At 41.2% G+C, this 17,815-nt stretch overlaps 1 protein-coding gene across 2 annotated transcripts; it reads left to right on the top strand.

Annotated features, from left to right (window-relative positions):
• The first annotated feature begins 1,873 nt into the window (after positions 1-1,873).
• On the top strand, positions 1,874-17,778 carry dspa (desmoplakin a). 2 transcript variants are annotated; one of them, XM_086273539.1, is made up of 24 exons: positions 1,874-2,292; positions 3,295-3,379; positions 3,563-3,681; positions 3,933-4,074; positions 5,455-5,580; positions 5,959-6,018; positions 6,157-6,324; positions 6,423-6,527; positions 6,616-6,711; positions 6,805-6,930; positions 7,116-7,268; positions 7,359-7,513; positions 7,741-7,867; positions 7,993-8,179; positions 8,578-8,816; positions 9,001-9,182; positions 9,338-9,476; positions 10,265-10,458; positions 10,576-10,738; positions 10,902-10,985; positions 11,079-11,186; positions 11,491-11,589; positions 11,768-13,582; positions 13,981-17,778. In XM_086273539.1, the coding sequence occupies exons 1-24, from the start codon at positions 2,057-2,059 to the stop codon at positions 17,200-17,202; spliced, it is 8,130 nt and encodes a 2,709-aa protein (XP_086129665.1). In that variant the 5' UTR covers positions 1,874-2,056; the 3' UTR covers positions 17,203-17,778. The 2 variants fall into 2 exon arrangements, with proteins under 2 accessions (XP_086129665.1, XP_086129666.1); XM_086273540.1 differs by having other exon boundaries at positions 1,883-2,292; positions 11,768-12,265.
• The last annotated feature ends 37 nt before the right edge of the window (positions 17,779-17,815 follow it).

Genomic DNA, 17,815 nt, shown 5'->3' with positions numbered 1-17,815 from the left:
TAGCTGGTATCAGGGTAAGTGTGACTAATTAGACATAATGTTGGAACGTATTTGGATGGTTGAGTGAACTTATTCTTATTCAGCTTTTGCATTTGATTTAGTGACCTTCACATCTGTGTACTAGCAAAGTCCATGATGGATTTGAGACCTGGAAACAAACATTAGGTTATATATTTACTATAAGGTGAACTAAAGAGAAAGTCAACAGCCTGCTTACTTTCACCAGCGTCTCTTCCATGTATATCTGAATGAATCATGCAGACGGAAAGAATAAAGGGTGGCTTCTCCACTGCACGATGACAGATGAGTATTACCAAATCTGACTTAATGAACCATGTCTGCAGCAGTTGCAACACCTTGACTTATCTGATGCAACAAAAAGATTCCAGAGGAATTATCCTGCAGGGTAAAATGTCAGAATATCTAATGACAGAGTACAGAAAGTCCACCATCCCAGTTTTCACTTTATTGCTTTTAAAACAAAAGCTGTTACTAGACTGGTTTTAGACAAACTCTACAAGTTCAGTCTTGCAGTGTCTTTTGTTTGGGTATCATGTATCACACACACACACACACACACACACACACACAACCCACCTGAGCTTCGATATAGGGTGTGTCTTTCCAGAGTGGGACTCTGGACTTTCGAGAAACATTTATTATCACATATTCATTTTGTGTTGCTTTGCGTTTATAAATGAAACCATATCTCGGTGAAACATTTGCACTACTGCTGAAAATATTTTGCATAGGCAAGCTATGCCAAGTTTGTCAAGCGCAATCAAAAAGTTTGACGTGGGAAACTAAGCGACTGAAAATGGTATGAAAATTCCAGTTTAGGGCGTTGGCTCCTTAAAGTCACCGGCGTCCATGCCTCCCTCCCCCAACTATCTCCTCCTCCCTGTTATCGCATGTCTGAGGGGAAGGTCGGGGAGTAAGTATGTGTCCGTTGGCTATAGGTTAAAACACCAGAGGGCACACTCAATCAGCAAAGTGAACTATTGTCACTTTCTGCTGAAAAAGATAATTGCACACACTTTACGGGATATTTTGTCCTCGTCAGATCTATCTATATTTACTTTTATCACCTATCAGCAAAATAAGATACAATCACATTCCAAGAAGTGATTGCACCTACAAATCTGCACCAACATCTTTTTTAAAACACAGACACTGTAGGTGTCTACCCCTCCCTACTATGCCTCTTTGTCTTTCTCACACCCTTTCACTCTTCAGAGCTCAGGCACAAGTGTCTTCTTCAGCACTTCTGGAAAACTAAAAACTCACATGAATTTCATTCTGACCTCAAGAATGTTGAACTCAAGATGATAAATGCTTCATGTAACCACAACCTCCATGCACTCCTCTGGGGATTCAGTGAGCTGATTGCATTGCGTCTTAATTACTGTCAGTACTTGCCAGGCTTTCATTTAAATTTATTTTTGGTCTGTATAAAGGGAGGCAAGGAGCAAACAGGAGGACACAAGGAGCTATTAATTGTGGGAAGAAAAATAGTTACAGTTAACCCTCAAGATCAATAAAGTAACAGGGAGGCTTCACAAGCACACACAAAAACATTTCAAGAATTAAATTCATGGAAAATGTGAATTGTATGGAGCGACTCCACACAGGATAAACGGAATAGCAAAATATATAATGTAAGCCTATGTGATTATTGGAGTCAGGTTAGTCCCCCCGCCTCCCCAGCTCTACTGCGTAAAGTTGGACCTCTACTGTACTTTATAATTCTATCAAGTGGTATTACAACATAAAATACGCACTTTCTGCAGAGTGAAAGGACATGCCCAGCACTTATCTTCCCACACAGGACTGTGTTCGCTTGTGTTTCGTAAACACACCAAGGTGTGGTTTCTTTAGTCCAAAAGCAGCCAGCTTCCGTCTATTCTCAACACACCATTATCTGCGCAACAGGAGACGGGGCGGGGAGAGGCGCAAGGTCTTTCCGCTGTCCGAAAAGCAGAGAAAAAAGACAACGAAAAAGTTATTATTTTAAAATTTTAAATATAGAGAGCTACCCAAAACAAACTCATAAACAATGAGTCTGTACGGATCCCAGTCAAAACTGCCCATGAGCGGCATGAGCAGAAGTACTTCACGACCGGAGTTGTCGAATTACAGAAACGACGTGTTCGGTGGAAACGGCTTCCAAGGGGAATACCAAGCAGGGGACGGCGGAGTCACCTACACCTTCTCCAGGCACTCCGTGCACGGCGGAGGTGTCGGAGGGCAGAACATGCAAGTTAGCATGGGTGGAGGCGGCGGTGCTATCAGGTAAGTGCCCTGAAATCACCTGTTGCTTTTGAGAGTGGTGGGAAAATTGCCGGTGTATTTGTAATTGTAAAGTGTGAAATGCATACGCATATACGACGGAGAAAAGTAGCCGGGGTCTTGGGTGACGCATTAAAAAAAAGAAAAGAATGGAATTACCTGGGAGAAAGCGAAACTAGTTTATATAGTGTGCAAGGTTTTGTCAGCTGATTACTGGCAAGTTGGGAGCATTTATTTATTTTGATGAAGTAGTTCTTAAATTATATAATTGAACATGTAATCAAGCAGATAACTTGGGGGGGGGGGGGGGATCACTGGAAGCCCACCTTTGATTAGAACAAGCACACATAAAATGGAAACTGCACAGTTGACGTTGGCCTGCATTAGTGGTTAAAACTAGTCTTTCGTCAGTCACACAGCCTCGATCTCCTTACCTGGGTCGTCATTTTCTCATTTCCCCCAGGAATACGTACCCAAGTAATCCTGACGTGTTGCGCAATTTTCCGAGTCACATTGAAACATCCTCCCACTACTGTAATTCATGGTGATGTCAGCACCAAAAACTGTCGAGCTATTTCGCTTCCAATAATGTGGTGGAATAAAAAGAAAAATACTTTGCGGTGGATGTGGTGGAGTTGAAAGATTACAGCGTCTGTTTTTCCCTTTTGCACTAATCGCTCTTTTTTCTCCATAACTACTGTGGACGGGAATAAAATGCAGACTAGTCATTTTTAAGTCCTTTTTATTTCAAGAAAGTTAGATCTGCGTCTGTTCACTTCAGTTTCCGTGAAAAGCAATTCACAGCATCTGTCTTTGAAACTTTGTGTACTCAAAGCATTAAAAATCCCCAGAACCTAGCATTCATTTTCTTCATTTTTACCTCTTCTGCTTATGTTGTTACGCGAGTCGTTTACAATCATGTTAAACAAATTTTCTCTGTGTACATAAAGAAATAAATACTGCTTCATTGTTTTCTGAATAATAATCCTTTCCCCCCATGTGCAGTGCAAATGCTATTCAGCAAAAAGCCGCATTCTTGCAACAACAGTGTCATGAACAGCTGGAAAGAGCCAACATGATTCTCCGGACTGTAAGTATTTTTGGCATATTACGCGGAACCCAACAGATTTGACTTGTGTTTTTTAACCTTTGTTTTGGGGAAAATATCATATAGAATACTAAAAAAAAAGTCTTCTTAATTTAGGTGTGACAGTAGTTTAACACAATTTTGCAGCATGTAAGATGTCAGTGTGTGTTTTATGTGATTTTATAGGGGGGTTCCATGAAGGATGCTGAGAGGTTTTTACTTCTTGCTGAAGAATCCATCGAGCAGCTGAGGAACTGTAGCCAAACCATGAATCAATTGCGTATACCAAATGGTATTTTCAGAAGGTAAAACAGGATGCAGTATGTTTGTCTTTGCAAAGTGCAGGTGTACACTCGTGTGAGTGAGTCTGTGTACTGTGTTGGTTTGCATTTGCATGCATTAATTCATTACTGTGTAGCAGTATGAGTAATCCTGAATACACTTTTGTATATGTATGTGGGTTTAGAGATTACATGCACTTATAATCAGCTTGTGTATTAGTGTTTATTTTAAAAGATTCAAAGTATTTCTTTCTTTCTTTTGTAAAACTCTGCAGCATCGAACAGTTCCAGCACATGCATGGCACTATTGCTCAGCAGCTTGTGGGCAGTGTGACTATAAGACGAAATAGAGGCAGTGGAAGCTTTGAGGGGGGGAAGTTGTTTAATGATGCTATGGGCTGGATTTCCCAACAAAAGGTGAGCCCCGCATGTTCAGAGACAATAAACACAACAAATATATGCTGTATGGTTAAACTCAGCCATGGGATAGACTCGTGATCTCTGCAGAGTAACCCTGCCTTCCTTTCAGGGATCTTTGTGCCACTTTAAAAAATGCAAAAACTTTAGAAATCAGTTGTCACAATTACAGTTTTTGCACACCAATTCCTTCTTACTAGCATCAGAATCCACGTCTGACGCTTTTAGGGTCATCGTGCGAGTTGAGCTGTTTGTTCTGGCTGAATAATTGTAACTCTTTGTGTATGCATGCCTACGTGGGTGCACTAGTGTGCATCATTTTTTATGCAAAAGGAGGAAGGCAAGGTTGTGCTCTTTTTCTATCAGGCTTTCTGACCACTCGTAACTGAAACCATCTGGACAAAACCTGCCAAAACCTGATCCGTGAGTGAAAGAAGCCGAGAGGGGTGTAGGAGGATTGAAACAAAGCAGGGAAGAGAGTGCCAATGATAGACAGGGAGAGAGAGGTAGAAATAAATAGAGCAGGAAAAGAGAGGGTGAAAAAGCTGTGGCTGCAAAAAGTAAGGGAGTGTGATATATGACACCCTTCACTGAGTCAGTTGCTATTGGACAGGGCAGTTTAGCCTATCTCTTAACATGCTCGTGGGAAAATGGCCTCCCCAGACCTCTCACCTCACTAGAAACACACCCTATTATTCATTCAGCTTGTCCAGCCTCACCCTTCTGTGTGTCATAATTCATTTACCTGCTGTCAAAACATATTTTCTCTATCAGTCTATGCATTGCTTTTCTTAAATGGCTAGAAAGCTAGAGACAGATCACCTAATGTGGCCTTGTGCTGCTAGTTAGGCTTTCAGCTAATGTGCTGACATTCCAGTACATGCCTTTGTTGACCTTTTCCTGTTAGACTTTAAACCATGCTGGTTAATGTCAGACCCTTTGTCTGTAGCGTCAGTTAAGTTTTCATAAAAGAAAAAGGGAGTGGCAAAAGAACGAAAGCCTTAAGAGAGAGGCGAGAGAGAGAGAGAGTGAGAGAGAGAGAGAGAGAGAGAGAAAAAACATTCAAGTAAAGAACAGAGACTGACTTGAGTTGGTTTGCTGGCAGAGCTCCTATCAAAGCTAAGTGCTTTCAACAGGGGGGGAATAGTTGGAATAGTTGCTTAACAATGCACTTAATGATTTTATACTGACACCTAGAGGACCTACAGGGTAGGGTAGGTAAATAAGTCAAGACATGAATTTTACCGTATTATTTCATTCATTTTAATACTTAATAAACCTTCATAGGGCCAAGCATTTGGGTATTCCACATAACACTCTATTTTCCAGTTCAGTGTGTAGTTTAGCATGTTAGATAAACTGTTATTCTTCATCTTATAGCGCATGGTTGAGACCGCTCCATGGGGAGATGACTCCGCTGCCATAGAAAAGCAAATCCTAAGTCACAACAGCTTCCACAGCTCCATTCAAAGGAGCTCAGAAGTGGAACGTGCCAGAGATGAACTGGTAAGTTTTTGTCCTCTGCCTGACCCACGCTATGAAGTTTCTCATAAAGCTTGTGTTTTAGCTCAAAGGTTATTCTTTAAAACATAAAAATGCCATGCCATTCTTTGCATTAGGGGTGCATTAATGGTGCAGAAGAAGAAACTCAGGGGAGGGAGCCAATCTGACAGTTAACTGAATAACAGAAAAATAGATGACTAAATGAATACCATAATGCATCCGTCTTGAGTTACTTAATGTTTTGTTATTAAGTGTTGCATTTGTAGCGTAATGTGATATTATTGTATTGTAAGTTACCCCTTGCTTTCTATGCCCACTGTGCATTAAGTATTTTTGTGGGCATTTTCAAAACGGAGCTAAATTAAACATCTCTTTCTTTAGAGTGCAAATGGTGAAAAGTACCACCTCTCCCTACTGGACCAAGAATGGGAAAGCATGATGGTAAAAAAAAACCAATAATAACAATACTAATAAAACCTAAATAAATAAATAACCTCTTAGAAACATGTTTTAGTTTGTTGGAGTCTTTAGTTTTCACATCATTATCATTATTACAATTTGAAATTTGCTTTGTTTCAGAAAATGTCCCACAGCCGTCTGAATCAGCTGCGTGAGCTTCAGAACATCATCGAGGAGATCTCCCAGGCCATCATTTGGGTGAACGAGAGAGAGGAGGAAGAACTAATCTTTGACTGGGGAGACAAGAACATTGACTATTACATCCCTAAGAAGCAAGAGAGCTACTCTGTGAGAATCGCCTTTTCTTTTTTCCTTATGTCTTGTGTGTTTTGGTTCTCTGGGCATTATGGAGTCCTTACTTTCTGTTTTGTTTCGGTTTGTGACAGAGGCTGATGAGAGACCTGGAGGTGAAGGAGAAAGATTTAAACAAGCTGAAGGTGAAATCAGACAGCCTTCTGGCCAACAGCCATCCTGCCTCTGATAAGATTGATGTAAGGTGTTCTGGTTTCTTTTTCATTTTAATTTCAAACAGTGCATTATTCTGCAGTTTTGTGCTGAGATGTCCATTTGTGCTCACAGGCCTACATGGACACCTTACAGACCCAGTGGAGCTGGCTTCTGCAGATCACTAAATGCATCCATGTTCATTTGAAAGAGAATTCTGCCTACAGCCAAGTAAATGCTCATATCTACCTCTGGTTTGATTAAAAAAAAAGTATATAGCCTTGTATGTTTTTATGTAACCAATAACAAACCTTTATTCCTCAGTTTTTCAAGGAGGCCAATGAGACCTATATGAAGCTACAGAAGCAGCACGAGACAATTCGAAGCAAATTCACTTGTGACAAGAACACACCCCTGGACAAACTCACCGAACTCCTGAAAAACCTGGAGGTATATTTTTGTAGTGCTTGGTTACAATACCACGGGAAACCCCTAAATGGATTTTCCTGTACATGCTAAACTCAAACTTTTCCTCTTAAGTGACATGGAAATCATTAAGGCCAGTTTTTTAAAGACTACATGAAAGTATCTAACTTTTATAGCTCAGTTAAGAACTTCAATTTGCTCTCACACAGACAGAGAAAGCACGCATCATGGAGAATAAGAGGCAGGTCCAAAGTCTGGTCAGCAAGTCCAAGTCTATTGTCAGGCTGAAGCCTCGCAACCCCGAGGAAAAGAGCAGCGGCCCGATCATGGTCCAGGCCTTATGTGACTTTAAACAAGACCAGGTAAGATGCATTTTTACACCCACGCACATATGAATAGAATAGAAGAGTTAAATCTTGCAGGTATAATTCAGTATGATCTGCGTGTTTCAGAAAGGTATTATGAAAGGAAATGAGGGCATCCTGAAGGACAACTCACAGCGCAGCAAGTGGCTTGTGACGGGGCCAGGAGGTCTCGACATGATGATTCCCTCGGTGTGCCTGCTCATCCCCCCGCCAAACCCTCTCAGCATCGGAATCGCCACCAAGTAAGAAACATTCAGTCACGTATTGATTTAGCCTGCTGAAGCTCATCTTATTCTTCTGTTCTATAGAATGTGATGCTTTGCTTCATATACAGTACTGGATGCATTGTGGGGCATTTTTTTCTGCAGTTTTGCTTTATGCAGTTCTTCCTTGTGGTGACTTTGTCATAATTCTTTCTACATTTGCAGTTTCTTTTAAAAAGTGACTGTTTGCTTGTGCCGTTCCCCAGAAATGAGCAGTATTATGAAGCCATCATGAGCATCTGGAATCAACTCTTCATCAACATCAAGAGTCTCATTTCCTGGCAGTATTGCCTGAAAGACATCGATTACATCAACTCTCTCACCATCACCATGGTAAGATCACAAAAAACATTAAAATGAAATGTTGCATTCATAATAAGCAAAGTTTCTGTTTGCTCCTGTTTCCATTGTTTCATCGTGCCTGGTGCTGTGTCTAACCCTTCTCAATTGTCCTGCAGCTGTCAAAGATGCGTCCTGAGGAGTACCGCAACGTCATCAAAGGACTGGAGACTCATTACCAGGAGTTCATGCGTACCAGTCAAGGTTCTGAAATGTTTGGGGAAGAAGAAAAGAAATTAATCCAGGGCAACTTTGACAAGGCCCAGGCCCACTATGATACACTGGTCATCCAGCTGCCTGCGTACAGTGAGTTTAAATTCTCTTTGCCCTATTCCTACGAGTGTAACGGTTTGTTACTTTGGATTGTTATGACCTTTTTCTTCTCGTTACAATTGCCTGCTTTACCATGCTAGCAAAGCTGGCTTTGAGCAGCAGATTTAACTATGAATAAAAATTACTTTTATTCATTTATATTAATCTTAATCAGTATTTTGTAATCAGTTTATATTCTGGAGTTTAGCAGTTGTATTAGTCATTATGAGCCATTGTTAAAAGTGTAAAACAAAAATCCAAAACCAAAGACCAGGGTGTATGCTTCACACATGAATGTTGTATAAGGGCAAACCAGCACAATTCTTTGAAGTTGATTTTTTAAGAAAATAGTGCTTTTATGTCAATAAATTCATCTTTGTCATTCAATAAAGGGGAGAAAGAGACAGAATCCCAAAAAGTGGAAAAGGTCAAGGTGACCAAAATCTCTACCCCAAAACCCAATAACCAGACTGCACCACCGAGCTCCTCCTTAAGTCTCACACTGCTCACTAGTCTGCATGAGCTTCGACGCAGGCTGGAGTTGGCTGAATCCGGTCTTACCAGTCATCTCCACATTCCTCTGGGGGATAACAGTGTGTATGAGTGCTCAGTGCATATTCAGAAGCTCCAGGTAATTTATTCTTATAAAGTATAAATAAAATATACAAAATATAGATAATACTCACATTGTATTACATAAGATAATTTGCAGTCTATTAGCAATGATAGCATCATGAAACCCTCATTTTGAAAGGGAAAAAAAAAGAAATTTCAAGATTTGATTTAACTGAATATCAGATAATATTAATTTCTAGACTATGAACCAAGACCTGGACTCAATTTACGATGAGTACTTGCGCCTCCGAGAGATGATTACAAAGCAGCTGGAAGGGATTCCTGCGGACTCGGAGCAAGCCAAGTTCCTTCGCGCTGAATTAGATGTAATCAGTCAAAAACTTGCAGGCCTGCAGGACCTCCAGTCAACCTACCTTCAGAGGTACGTTATATCCATTCTGTCATGATTGAGTAAATGCTGTTTTAAAAAAAAAAAAAAAAAAGTGATAAAGTGTAGGAACAGAAGTTGTAGTTGTTCTCACAAGTTCAATATCCTTAACATTATTTTTTAATGTCTTGACTACATTTTTGCAACAGACTATCAGCACTTAAGGCCTTGCTTCAGAGCCTTATCCAGGTCGAGGATATCATTAAAGTTCACGAGGCCCGACTGACCGAGAAGGAGACCAGCTCTCTGGATCCTCGGGAGCTGGAAAACCAGCGCCTCACACTAAAGGTTTGATGCACATTTTATATTTTCACAAGTGTTGTCTCTTGCTTTGCTGAAATGTAATCCTTCTCTGAGCTCCCATCTGTATCTTAGAATTGTATCATCTAGGCGGGCAAGAACAAAAAATACATGAGTAAATAAATAATATCAGCCTATATTCCAGTATCAGTATGTCTGCGGTAGAGTAATATAGGCTACTAATATGGCTTGAATGATGTAAAAATAGTGTATTATTAATAAGCTTTTCAGCTTTCTTTGAAAGCAAGTTGCTCTGAAGGTTATAATTCAGAGCCAGTATTAAATGGCTCATCAGGCTATAAAATGTGTTATAACAATGTTATAATTCTGGTCATTTTTCTGCATGACGAGTTGCTGCCATTTCTTTATGACACATTTTAAATGGCACACTTAAAATTTTTATAGGAGTGTTTTGACATTGCAGCTGCTTTTTTGCATGTAGGGATCGAAATCTACAATCATTTTGCTTGGCTCCTTTTTACTAGCAGTGATCAAATAATAACCAGTTCATTTTGGTGATAAAAACCTGAGATTTTACTTTGACTCAACACTATTAAGAGTTTAGTCTTTTGATACCTTTTTTGTGTGTATGAAATAACCAGATGCCAATGTCTGCTTTTGTCTCAAGTTAAGTTTTTTGTTTTTTGTTTTTTTTTAATATATCAAAATCATGACATACATTGTCCAAGTGTGCAGCACCAGTTTTAAAAATGTAATGTGGTTTAGATAAATGGTTCTAAGTATTCTTTTTTTGCGTCTGTTATTCTGTATTGTAGCAAATGAAGAGTGATTTGGAACAGAAAAGAGACCTGCTGACATCTATGGAGTCTGAGCTTTCTACAGCAGTGCACTTGAATGGTCAAATTTCTGACTCCTTCCACAAATGCGACATAGATTTATCCAAATACTCAGTCTTGGTGCGTCAGTTGACTGACCGCTGGCGCCGCATCCAATCACAGATAGATAGCAGGTATGGTAGAATTATTCGTCCATGTTCATATACTTATTTTTCTGTGTTGCCCATTCATCATTGCTGGTAACAACACTAAAAATATTCTTTCATTCCTTCCACTTCCTTTTCCTTCAGAGTGTGGGACCTGGAGAAGCAGGGGAATCAGTTAAAGCATTATCAGCAGGGCAGCACTTCCCTGGAACAGTGGATAGACAATGCCAGGAGGCGCCAGGACACCCTTCAGACCATTAAGATCAGTGACATCCAGACCCTAATGGACCACCTTAATCAGCAGAAGGTATGTCTTTCTCTGTTTACATCATGTTTATTGTTTTGTATTGTTTTGAACTGGCCTGGTCTGATTTTGACTTGGAAATATCTACTATTTACTGCTATGTGTTTCATGGATTTTGTATTATTCAGCAACAACTCTGTTTGTTTTGTTTTGTTTTAATGTATAGGCACTTCACAGTGAAATCAAAGGAAAGAAAGAGAAAGTAGAGGATGTACAGAAAAATGCAGACACATGTGCAGCCTCTATAAAGGTCGGTAGTTGAATTTAAAATGCAGTTATACATCTAAAAGTGTGCTAGACTAGACAGCAAAATGAAAGTTTATGTTGCGTTGTATGTTTTCAGGACTATGAGCTGCAGCTGGCTTCTTACAGTTCAGGCCTGGAAACTCTTCTTAATGTTCCCATCAAGAGAACTATGCTGCAGTCCCCTGCTTCTGCTGTCAGACAAGAGGTATGGACGTTGGCCTTCAAACACTTTGCTCTAATCACCTTTTCATATGCATATTTATTAATATTCTAACTTTATGTTTATTGTGAGCATTGCCATTGTTAGTATTGTACATTTGGAAAACAAGTTAGCCGTTGTATATTTTTGGAGTTATTGGTTAATTGCCATTTGTTTGTTGAATTGAACAGTGGATACTTTCTTTATAGGTTTATATAATATAATTAAAGTTACTCCCTTATTTCTTTGTGTCCTTTAAACATGTAATCATTACCAAATTACTCATCATCTGTTCATTTTGTCTCATCAGGCAGGTGACCTACAGACTCATTATATAGAGCTACTTACCCGCTCTAGTGACTACTACAAGTTCTTAGGGGAGTTGCTGAAGAACATGGAAGAGCTGAAGGTGGTTACTGAATTTGCATATTGTTGTTTAAAAACTAGTATTTCTGTTAATTAATGATATTTTAATAATAAATTCTAATATTAGAAAAGAATGAATGATAAATTTAAAAAGAGGTTTATGTGAGAGTATGACAGGATGTAACTGATGTGCTTTCTGTTTTCGCCCTTTCTTTCCTCAGATAAGGAACACCAAGATTGAGATGCTTGAGGAGGAACTGAGGCGTCTGAAGGAGGACCTCAATGATCGTAACCAGAAAAACAAGTCTCTGGAGGATGCTATGGCCCAGTATAAGATGGAGCTTAGTCAGTTACAAGATCAAGTCATTTGTACTGAGGAAGTGAAGAGAACCTCAGTAATACAGGTTAATGCTGCCAAGGAGAGCCTGGACAGCACACAGAGCAAGCTTCATGAGCTTAATGATGAGCTGACGCGTATTAAATACCAACTTGATGAAGAAAAACGGAAAAGGAGGCTGGCAGAGGAGCGCTACAACAGCCAACAAGAGGAGTATGAAGGGGCTGTTCGCCGCAGACAGAAAGAACTGGAAGAACTCAGCTGGACTAAGATTGACTTAGAAAAGGCAGTGAAAGACAAGGAACGTGAAGTTGAGAGGATGAAGATGCAGCTGGAGGAGGAGGCAGCACGTCGACGAAATGCTGAATCTGAAATGTCAAAGGTAAGAACACAGTGCACCCAGGAGATTAATCAACTTAAGCAGACATACGAGACAGAGATCCACGTTACCAAGACCACAATCCTGAAAGCCTCACAGCAGAAAGAAGAAGACGCAACAGAGCTGAGGCTGCAACTTGAAAGACTCGCTACTGAGAAGAGAGATGTAGAGGAGGAGCTGAGGAGACTGAGGCAGGCGATTGCTATTACAGAGGAGCAGAAAAGCAGGGCAGAACAGGAGGTCAACCAGCAGAGGGCCTCAGTGGCACAAGAGACTAGGGTGCGCAGTGAGCTGGAGGTGCAGCTGATAACACTCAAGCAGCAGAGAGAAGAGAATGAGCTCAAGTTGAAGGAATCCACCAGAAACAATCAGGAAAAGTCCCGGGAAATCAGCGTCCTAACATTTAACCTGGAGGAAGAAGGGAAGAAGCGGAGAGCTCTGGAGTTGGAAATAAATCACCTGAAACAAGCTGAGGCAGAGCTGAAGACAAAGAACACTTCATATCAGGAGACAATTAACAAACTGAAAGTGTCTGAGCAGGAGATCCGTATCACTCGAGTGGAGCTGGAAAAGCAGGCCAGTGAGAAAACTAAGGCTGAGCAGAATTATGCCAGGCTGCAGAGCCGTGTCAGGGAACTTCAAAGCTCTCTGGATGGGAAAGAAGCTGAGCTGGCAAAGCAGAAGCAGGCAACTCAGGAGGAGTTCACTCGTAGAAAGCGAATGGAGGCTGAGTTGGAGAGGATGACACATACTTGCAGAGAGCATACCACCACAATTAGCTCGCTAAAATCAATTCAGATAGAGGCTTCCACCTCTGGGAGAAAGTATGAGCAGGATCTCAAGGCTCTTCAGGAGGCTCTGGATAAGAGTCTGAGGGATCACAAAGCTACAAAGGAGGAACTGGCAAGTGTAACAGCTGAGCTGAAGATACAGAAACAGAAGCTCCAGCAGGAATTGACCCGTATTCAAGAACTAAACCTGCGTAATGAAAGCCTTTATAAGACTATTGAGGAGAAGAGCCGCCAACTTAATGAGTATACCACAGAGATTGAGAAGCTAAAGACTCTGACACAGAACCTCACAAAGGAGAGACTGAAATTGGAGGAGGAGCTGAGAACCGTTAGACAAGAGAAAAATGAGATGAAGCTCAGCAAAGATGCTATTGATGGAGAAAGTGCTACTCAGATTTCAGCCTTGCATGTCCAACTCCAGAGTAGCATCAAGAGGACGTCAGAGCTCCAGGGTCTCATCAATGACCTAACCAACGAGAGAGAAAAGCTTAAATCGGAAATAAACAAATTCCAAAAGCAGTCAATTGAGGTATTTTTGATTGTACTGACGGATCATTACCAATCATCACATCTAATGATAATAAGCGCTCCTTGCATGACTTGGTATACATGCAATAAAAGTGAGCCTGATATCAGAGTAGCCGTCTATAATTTGTGATTTGCCTCTTTTAACTTAGCATTTTTGCATGTTTTTACTTACTTACAAAATAGCTATGCATTTCATTTACCCATTCACTTATGGCACTTATGAACTTCATTCTTACCATTAAACAGTTTAACACTAACATGCTGGTATGCACAAATATGTACGTTAGTTCAGACAGGTCTAACAAATGAAGGACATGTAATTTAATCTAAATTGTTTGTATTCTATATGTGGGAAAATGTCTTGCATACATGACAATATACTTTCTTATCTCTTCACAGACTTCGCTTGTGGTGCAAGAATCCCAAAGCAAATACAGTGAGCTGCTGCTGGAGAAGGATAGTTTTCTGTCCAGGATTAAACTGTTGGAGCAGGACAAGACTCGTCAGCTGCGGTTAGAAGAGGAGCTCAATCGCATCAAAGTCACACTAGAGTCCGAGCGTCGAAACAAACAACAGCTGCAGGAAGAGAAAAATTCAATTTTCAAGGAGCTAAGCACTATAAAGAGCCAGTATGAGCTGAAAAGTTCTCAGATTAGGCAGTGCGAGTCAGACAGAGATAGAGCCGATCGAGAGAGGCTTTCCCTCAAGAGCGAGATCGAGAGGCTCATGAGGGAGCTAACGAGTATTGAAGAAAGGTACAAGAGCCGTCTGTTGAGCTCAGAGAAAGAGGCAAAAGAGCTGGCTCTCAAGAAGGAGTCCCTGGAAAGAGAAATACGCAGACTGCAGCAGAGACCCAACACTCTGAATATGCAGACCCAGACAGATGATAAGGTCCAAACCATTGATCCTTCAAAGCTTCTGTTTGACAGCGTGCGCCGCAAAGTTACAGCCCATCAGCTTTGCGACTGTGGTATCATTAGTAAAGCTACTCTAGATGAACTCCTAAAGGGAAGACGGACAGTGAGCGAGGTAGCTGCAGACATCCAGGTTAACCTTAAGGGCAGTGGCATCATTGCTGGTATGACATCTACTTCTCAAAGGAAAATCCCGTTCACTGAAGCCAAAAACAAGAATATGCTCAGCCCAGAGAGTGCCCTTAAGCTTCTGGAAGCTCAGGCAGCAACAGGCTACATAGTGGATCCTGCATTTAATGAGAAGATGCCTGTGGATACCGCCTGTTCAAGAGGGATTGTAGACACAGAAGACAGAGATACCTTGTTGAAAGCTGAAGCTGCTAGCACAGGTTTCAAAGATCCATACTCTGGCAAAGTGTTATCTGTGGGTCAGGCTTGCAAACAAGGCCACATAGACAAAGAGACAACCATCCGCTTGCTCCAGGCTCAAGAGTCTGTTGGGGGTATACTGGATCCTGTTTTGGGTGTCTTCCTACCAAAAGATCTGGCCTTGGACCGCAATCTTATTGACGAGGACCTCTACAGGGCTCTGACTAAAAAACCAACCTGCTATCTGGATCCAACAACTGGACAGAAGACAACTTACAATGACCTTCGGATGAAGTGTACAGTGGAACCTGTTTCTGGCTTGCTTCTGATCTCTGGTCCAGAAAAACCCTTGACAGTGAAAGGTCTCCGTGGTGAAGTCTCTGTCTCGGAACTCATCGAATCTGAACTTCTGGATGAAACTGACTTGCAGAAGCTCAGTCAGGGCAAACTCACTAGCAGAGATATTGAAGACAAGCTAAAGACCTATCTCCATGGCTCTACCTGTATTGCCGGGATCTATGATGAAGCCAATGACAGAATACTACCTTTTTATCAGGCAATGAAGGAGGGTCTGCTTATGAGAGGCACCACGTTGGAGCTTCTTGAGGCCCAGGCTGCTTCTGGCTTCATAGTTGATCCAGTCAACAATGTTTTCTTGACAGTGGAAGACGCCAGCAAGAGGGGTCTGATAGGGAAGGAGTTTAAGAACAAGCTGTTGTCTGCAGAGAAGGCAGTAATAGGATACAGAGACCCAAACACAGGAAAAACTATATCCCTCTTCCAAGCTATTGAGAAAGATCTTATTGAGAAGGGTCATGGAATCCGACTGCTCGAGGCTCAGATTGCCAGTGGTGGGATTATTGACCCCAAAGAGAGCCATCGTATTGATGTTGCTGTTGCCTATAAGAGAGGATACTTTGATGAGGAGATGAATGAAATCTTATCTTATGAAGGGGATGACACAAAAGGATTCTTTGATCCTAATACCAAGGAAAATCTGACATATCTTCAGCTGAAGGAAAGGTGCATCAAAGATGAAAAAACAGGTCTATTACTGCTGCCACTAAGAGACAAGAGAAAGCCCCAGAAGACGCAGGAAAGCCGCACAAATGTCCTACGCAAGAGGCGGGTTGTAATCGTTGATCCAGACACTGGGCTTGAAATGTCAGTGAGAGAGGCCTACCACCGTGAGCTGATTGACTACGATACTTTCCTGGACTTGTCAGAGCAGGAGTGTGAGTGGGAGGAAATAACTATAACAGGGTCAGATGGCGCTGCACGCTTGGTTATAGTAGATAGAAAAACTGGAATCCAACATGATATTCAAGACTGCCTAGAGCGTGGTGTCATTAACCAGAGCACTTTGGATAAGTATCGTGCTGGAACAATGACCTTGACCCAATTTGCTGACGAAATTGCCAGCAGAAGCAGCAGCCTTGAAATGACCATTGCAGCCAGCAATGTTGATGACATGATCACCTGCAGCAGCCCCACCCACACAACACCATCTTCTCCTACTGTCCGTAAACGCTTCAACAGTATATCTATTACAGTCTCTCCCCCTGAGATGTTTGATGACCACAGCCCTGTGGGGGCTATATTTGACACAGAGACCTTGGAGAAAATAACTGTTAGTGAAGCGCTTAGAAGAGGCATAGTTGACACTCTTACAGCACAGAGGTTGCTGGAGGCCCAGGCATGCACAGGTGGTATCATCAACCCTGCTACTGGTGAGAGACTGTCACTGCAAGATGCTGTCCATCAGAGCATCATTGATGAAAGCATGGCCAGTAAACTGAAACCTGCCCAGAAAGCTTATGTTGGCTTTGAGGATGTGAAGACTAAAAGAAGGATGTCTGCGGCAGAAGCAGTCAAGGAGACATGGCTGCCTTATGAGGCTGGCCAGAGATTTTTGGAGTTTCAGTACCTGACAGGGGGCCTGATTGAACCTGGCACTGGACGTCGCGTCAGTATTGAAGAGGCTATCCGCAGAAAATGGCTAGATGGTCAGGGGGCCCGGAAGCTTCAAGACACTCGGAACCACCAGAAGAACCTGACCTGTCCCAAGACTAAACTGAAAATATCCTACAAAGAAGCCATGGACAGCTGCATGGTGGAGGAAAGCAATGGCATGAAGATGCTGCAAGCCTCATCTGTGTCTACCAAGGGAATCAGCAGCCCTTACAATGTCTCTAACCCAGGATCTCGCTCTGGCTCAAGGGCTGGGTCTCGTACCGGCTCGAGGAGTGGATCACGTAGAGGCAGTGTGGATTACACCTCTACTATGACCTTTACATCCAGCAGCAGTACCATTTATAGTTCTAACACACACTTTTAATTCACTCCACAGAATGATAATAATTAATCACATAAGAGTAGCATGTCTTTTGCAGTTTGCTTGTTTGCTTTTTTTTTTTTTTTATAACCATTTTTTAAAAAAAACAAAACAAAAAAGAAGTATTGTACTTAAAAGATTGGGGAGGTGTTTTGTTTTTGTTTGGTTTTTTATTTTTTTTAGACCTTTTTTGTTTGCAGGTTGTAATGATAAGTTTCAATATTAGATGCTGAGTGCTATTTACACCTTTATCACAATAGATTTTTAGTAGATATAACCTTATTTCAGTTCATTTTACTACATGATGACTTTTTATAACAATATATAATAAATGCCTGTTGATTTCATCTTTAACGTGACCTCTGAATAAATTTCGCTTTTGTTGTGTTGTGTGAACATGACAGGTTAATTCATGCATTATTGAAAGAACATTTGTTGTTGTTGTTAATTGGAAATCCTGAGGCTTAGCAATATATGTTTTACATTGCAATACAACATATTTTACATTGTAACTGTAGAAAATTGTTGCTACTAAAATGCTGTTGCCCGCTATCAAAATAAAGTTGTTACAGAATTTTACATGCCTTTTTGTCCTGGTTCATTTAAATTAGCTGTT

The sequence above is a fragment of the Aulonocara sp. 'chitande type north' Nkhata Bay genome, linkage group LG18 (assembly GCF_057382095.1).
Source record: "Aulonocara sp. 'chitande type north' Nkhata Bay isolate Kocher_YH1m ecotype deep benthic linkage group LG18, A_spYH_male_GT1.1, whole genome shotgun sequence".
In the NCBI taxonomy this organism is placed as follows: Eukaryota; Metazoa; Chordata; class Actinopteri; order Cichliformes; family Cichlidae; genus Aulonocara; species Aulonocara sp. 'chitande type north' Nkhata Bay.
This window is presented reverse-complemented; position numbering and strand designations above follow the sequence as displayed.

Excerpts from the sequence above, each read along its gene's own strand:
- dspa (XM_086273539.1), top strand. The coding sequence starts at position 2,057 with ATGAGTCTGTACGGATCCCAGTCAAAACTGCCCATGAGCGGCATGAGC. Across the intron at positions 2,293-3,294 it reads GGAGGCGGCGGTGCTATCAG|TGCAAATGCTATTCAGCAAA; the intron begins GTAAGTGCCCTG and ends CCCCATGTGCAG. Across the intron at positions 6,325-6,422 it reads AGAAGCAAGAGAGCTACTCT|AGGCTGATGAGAGACCTGGA; the intron begins GTGAGAATCGCC and ends GGTTTGTGACAG.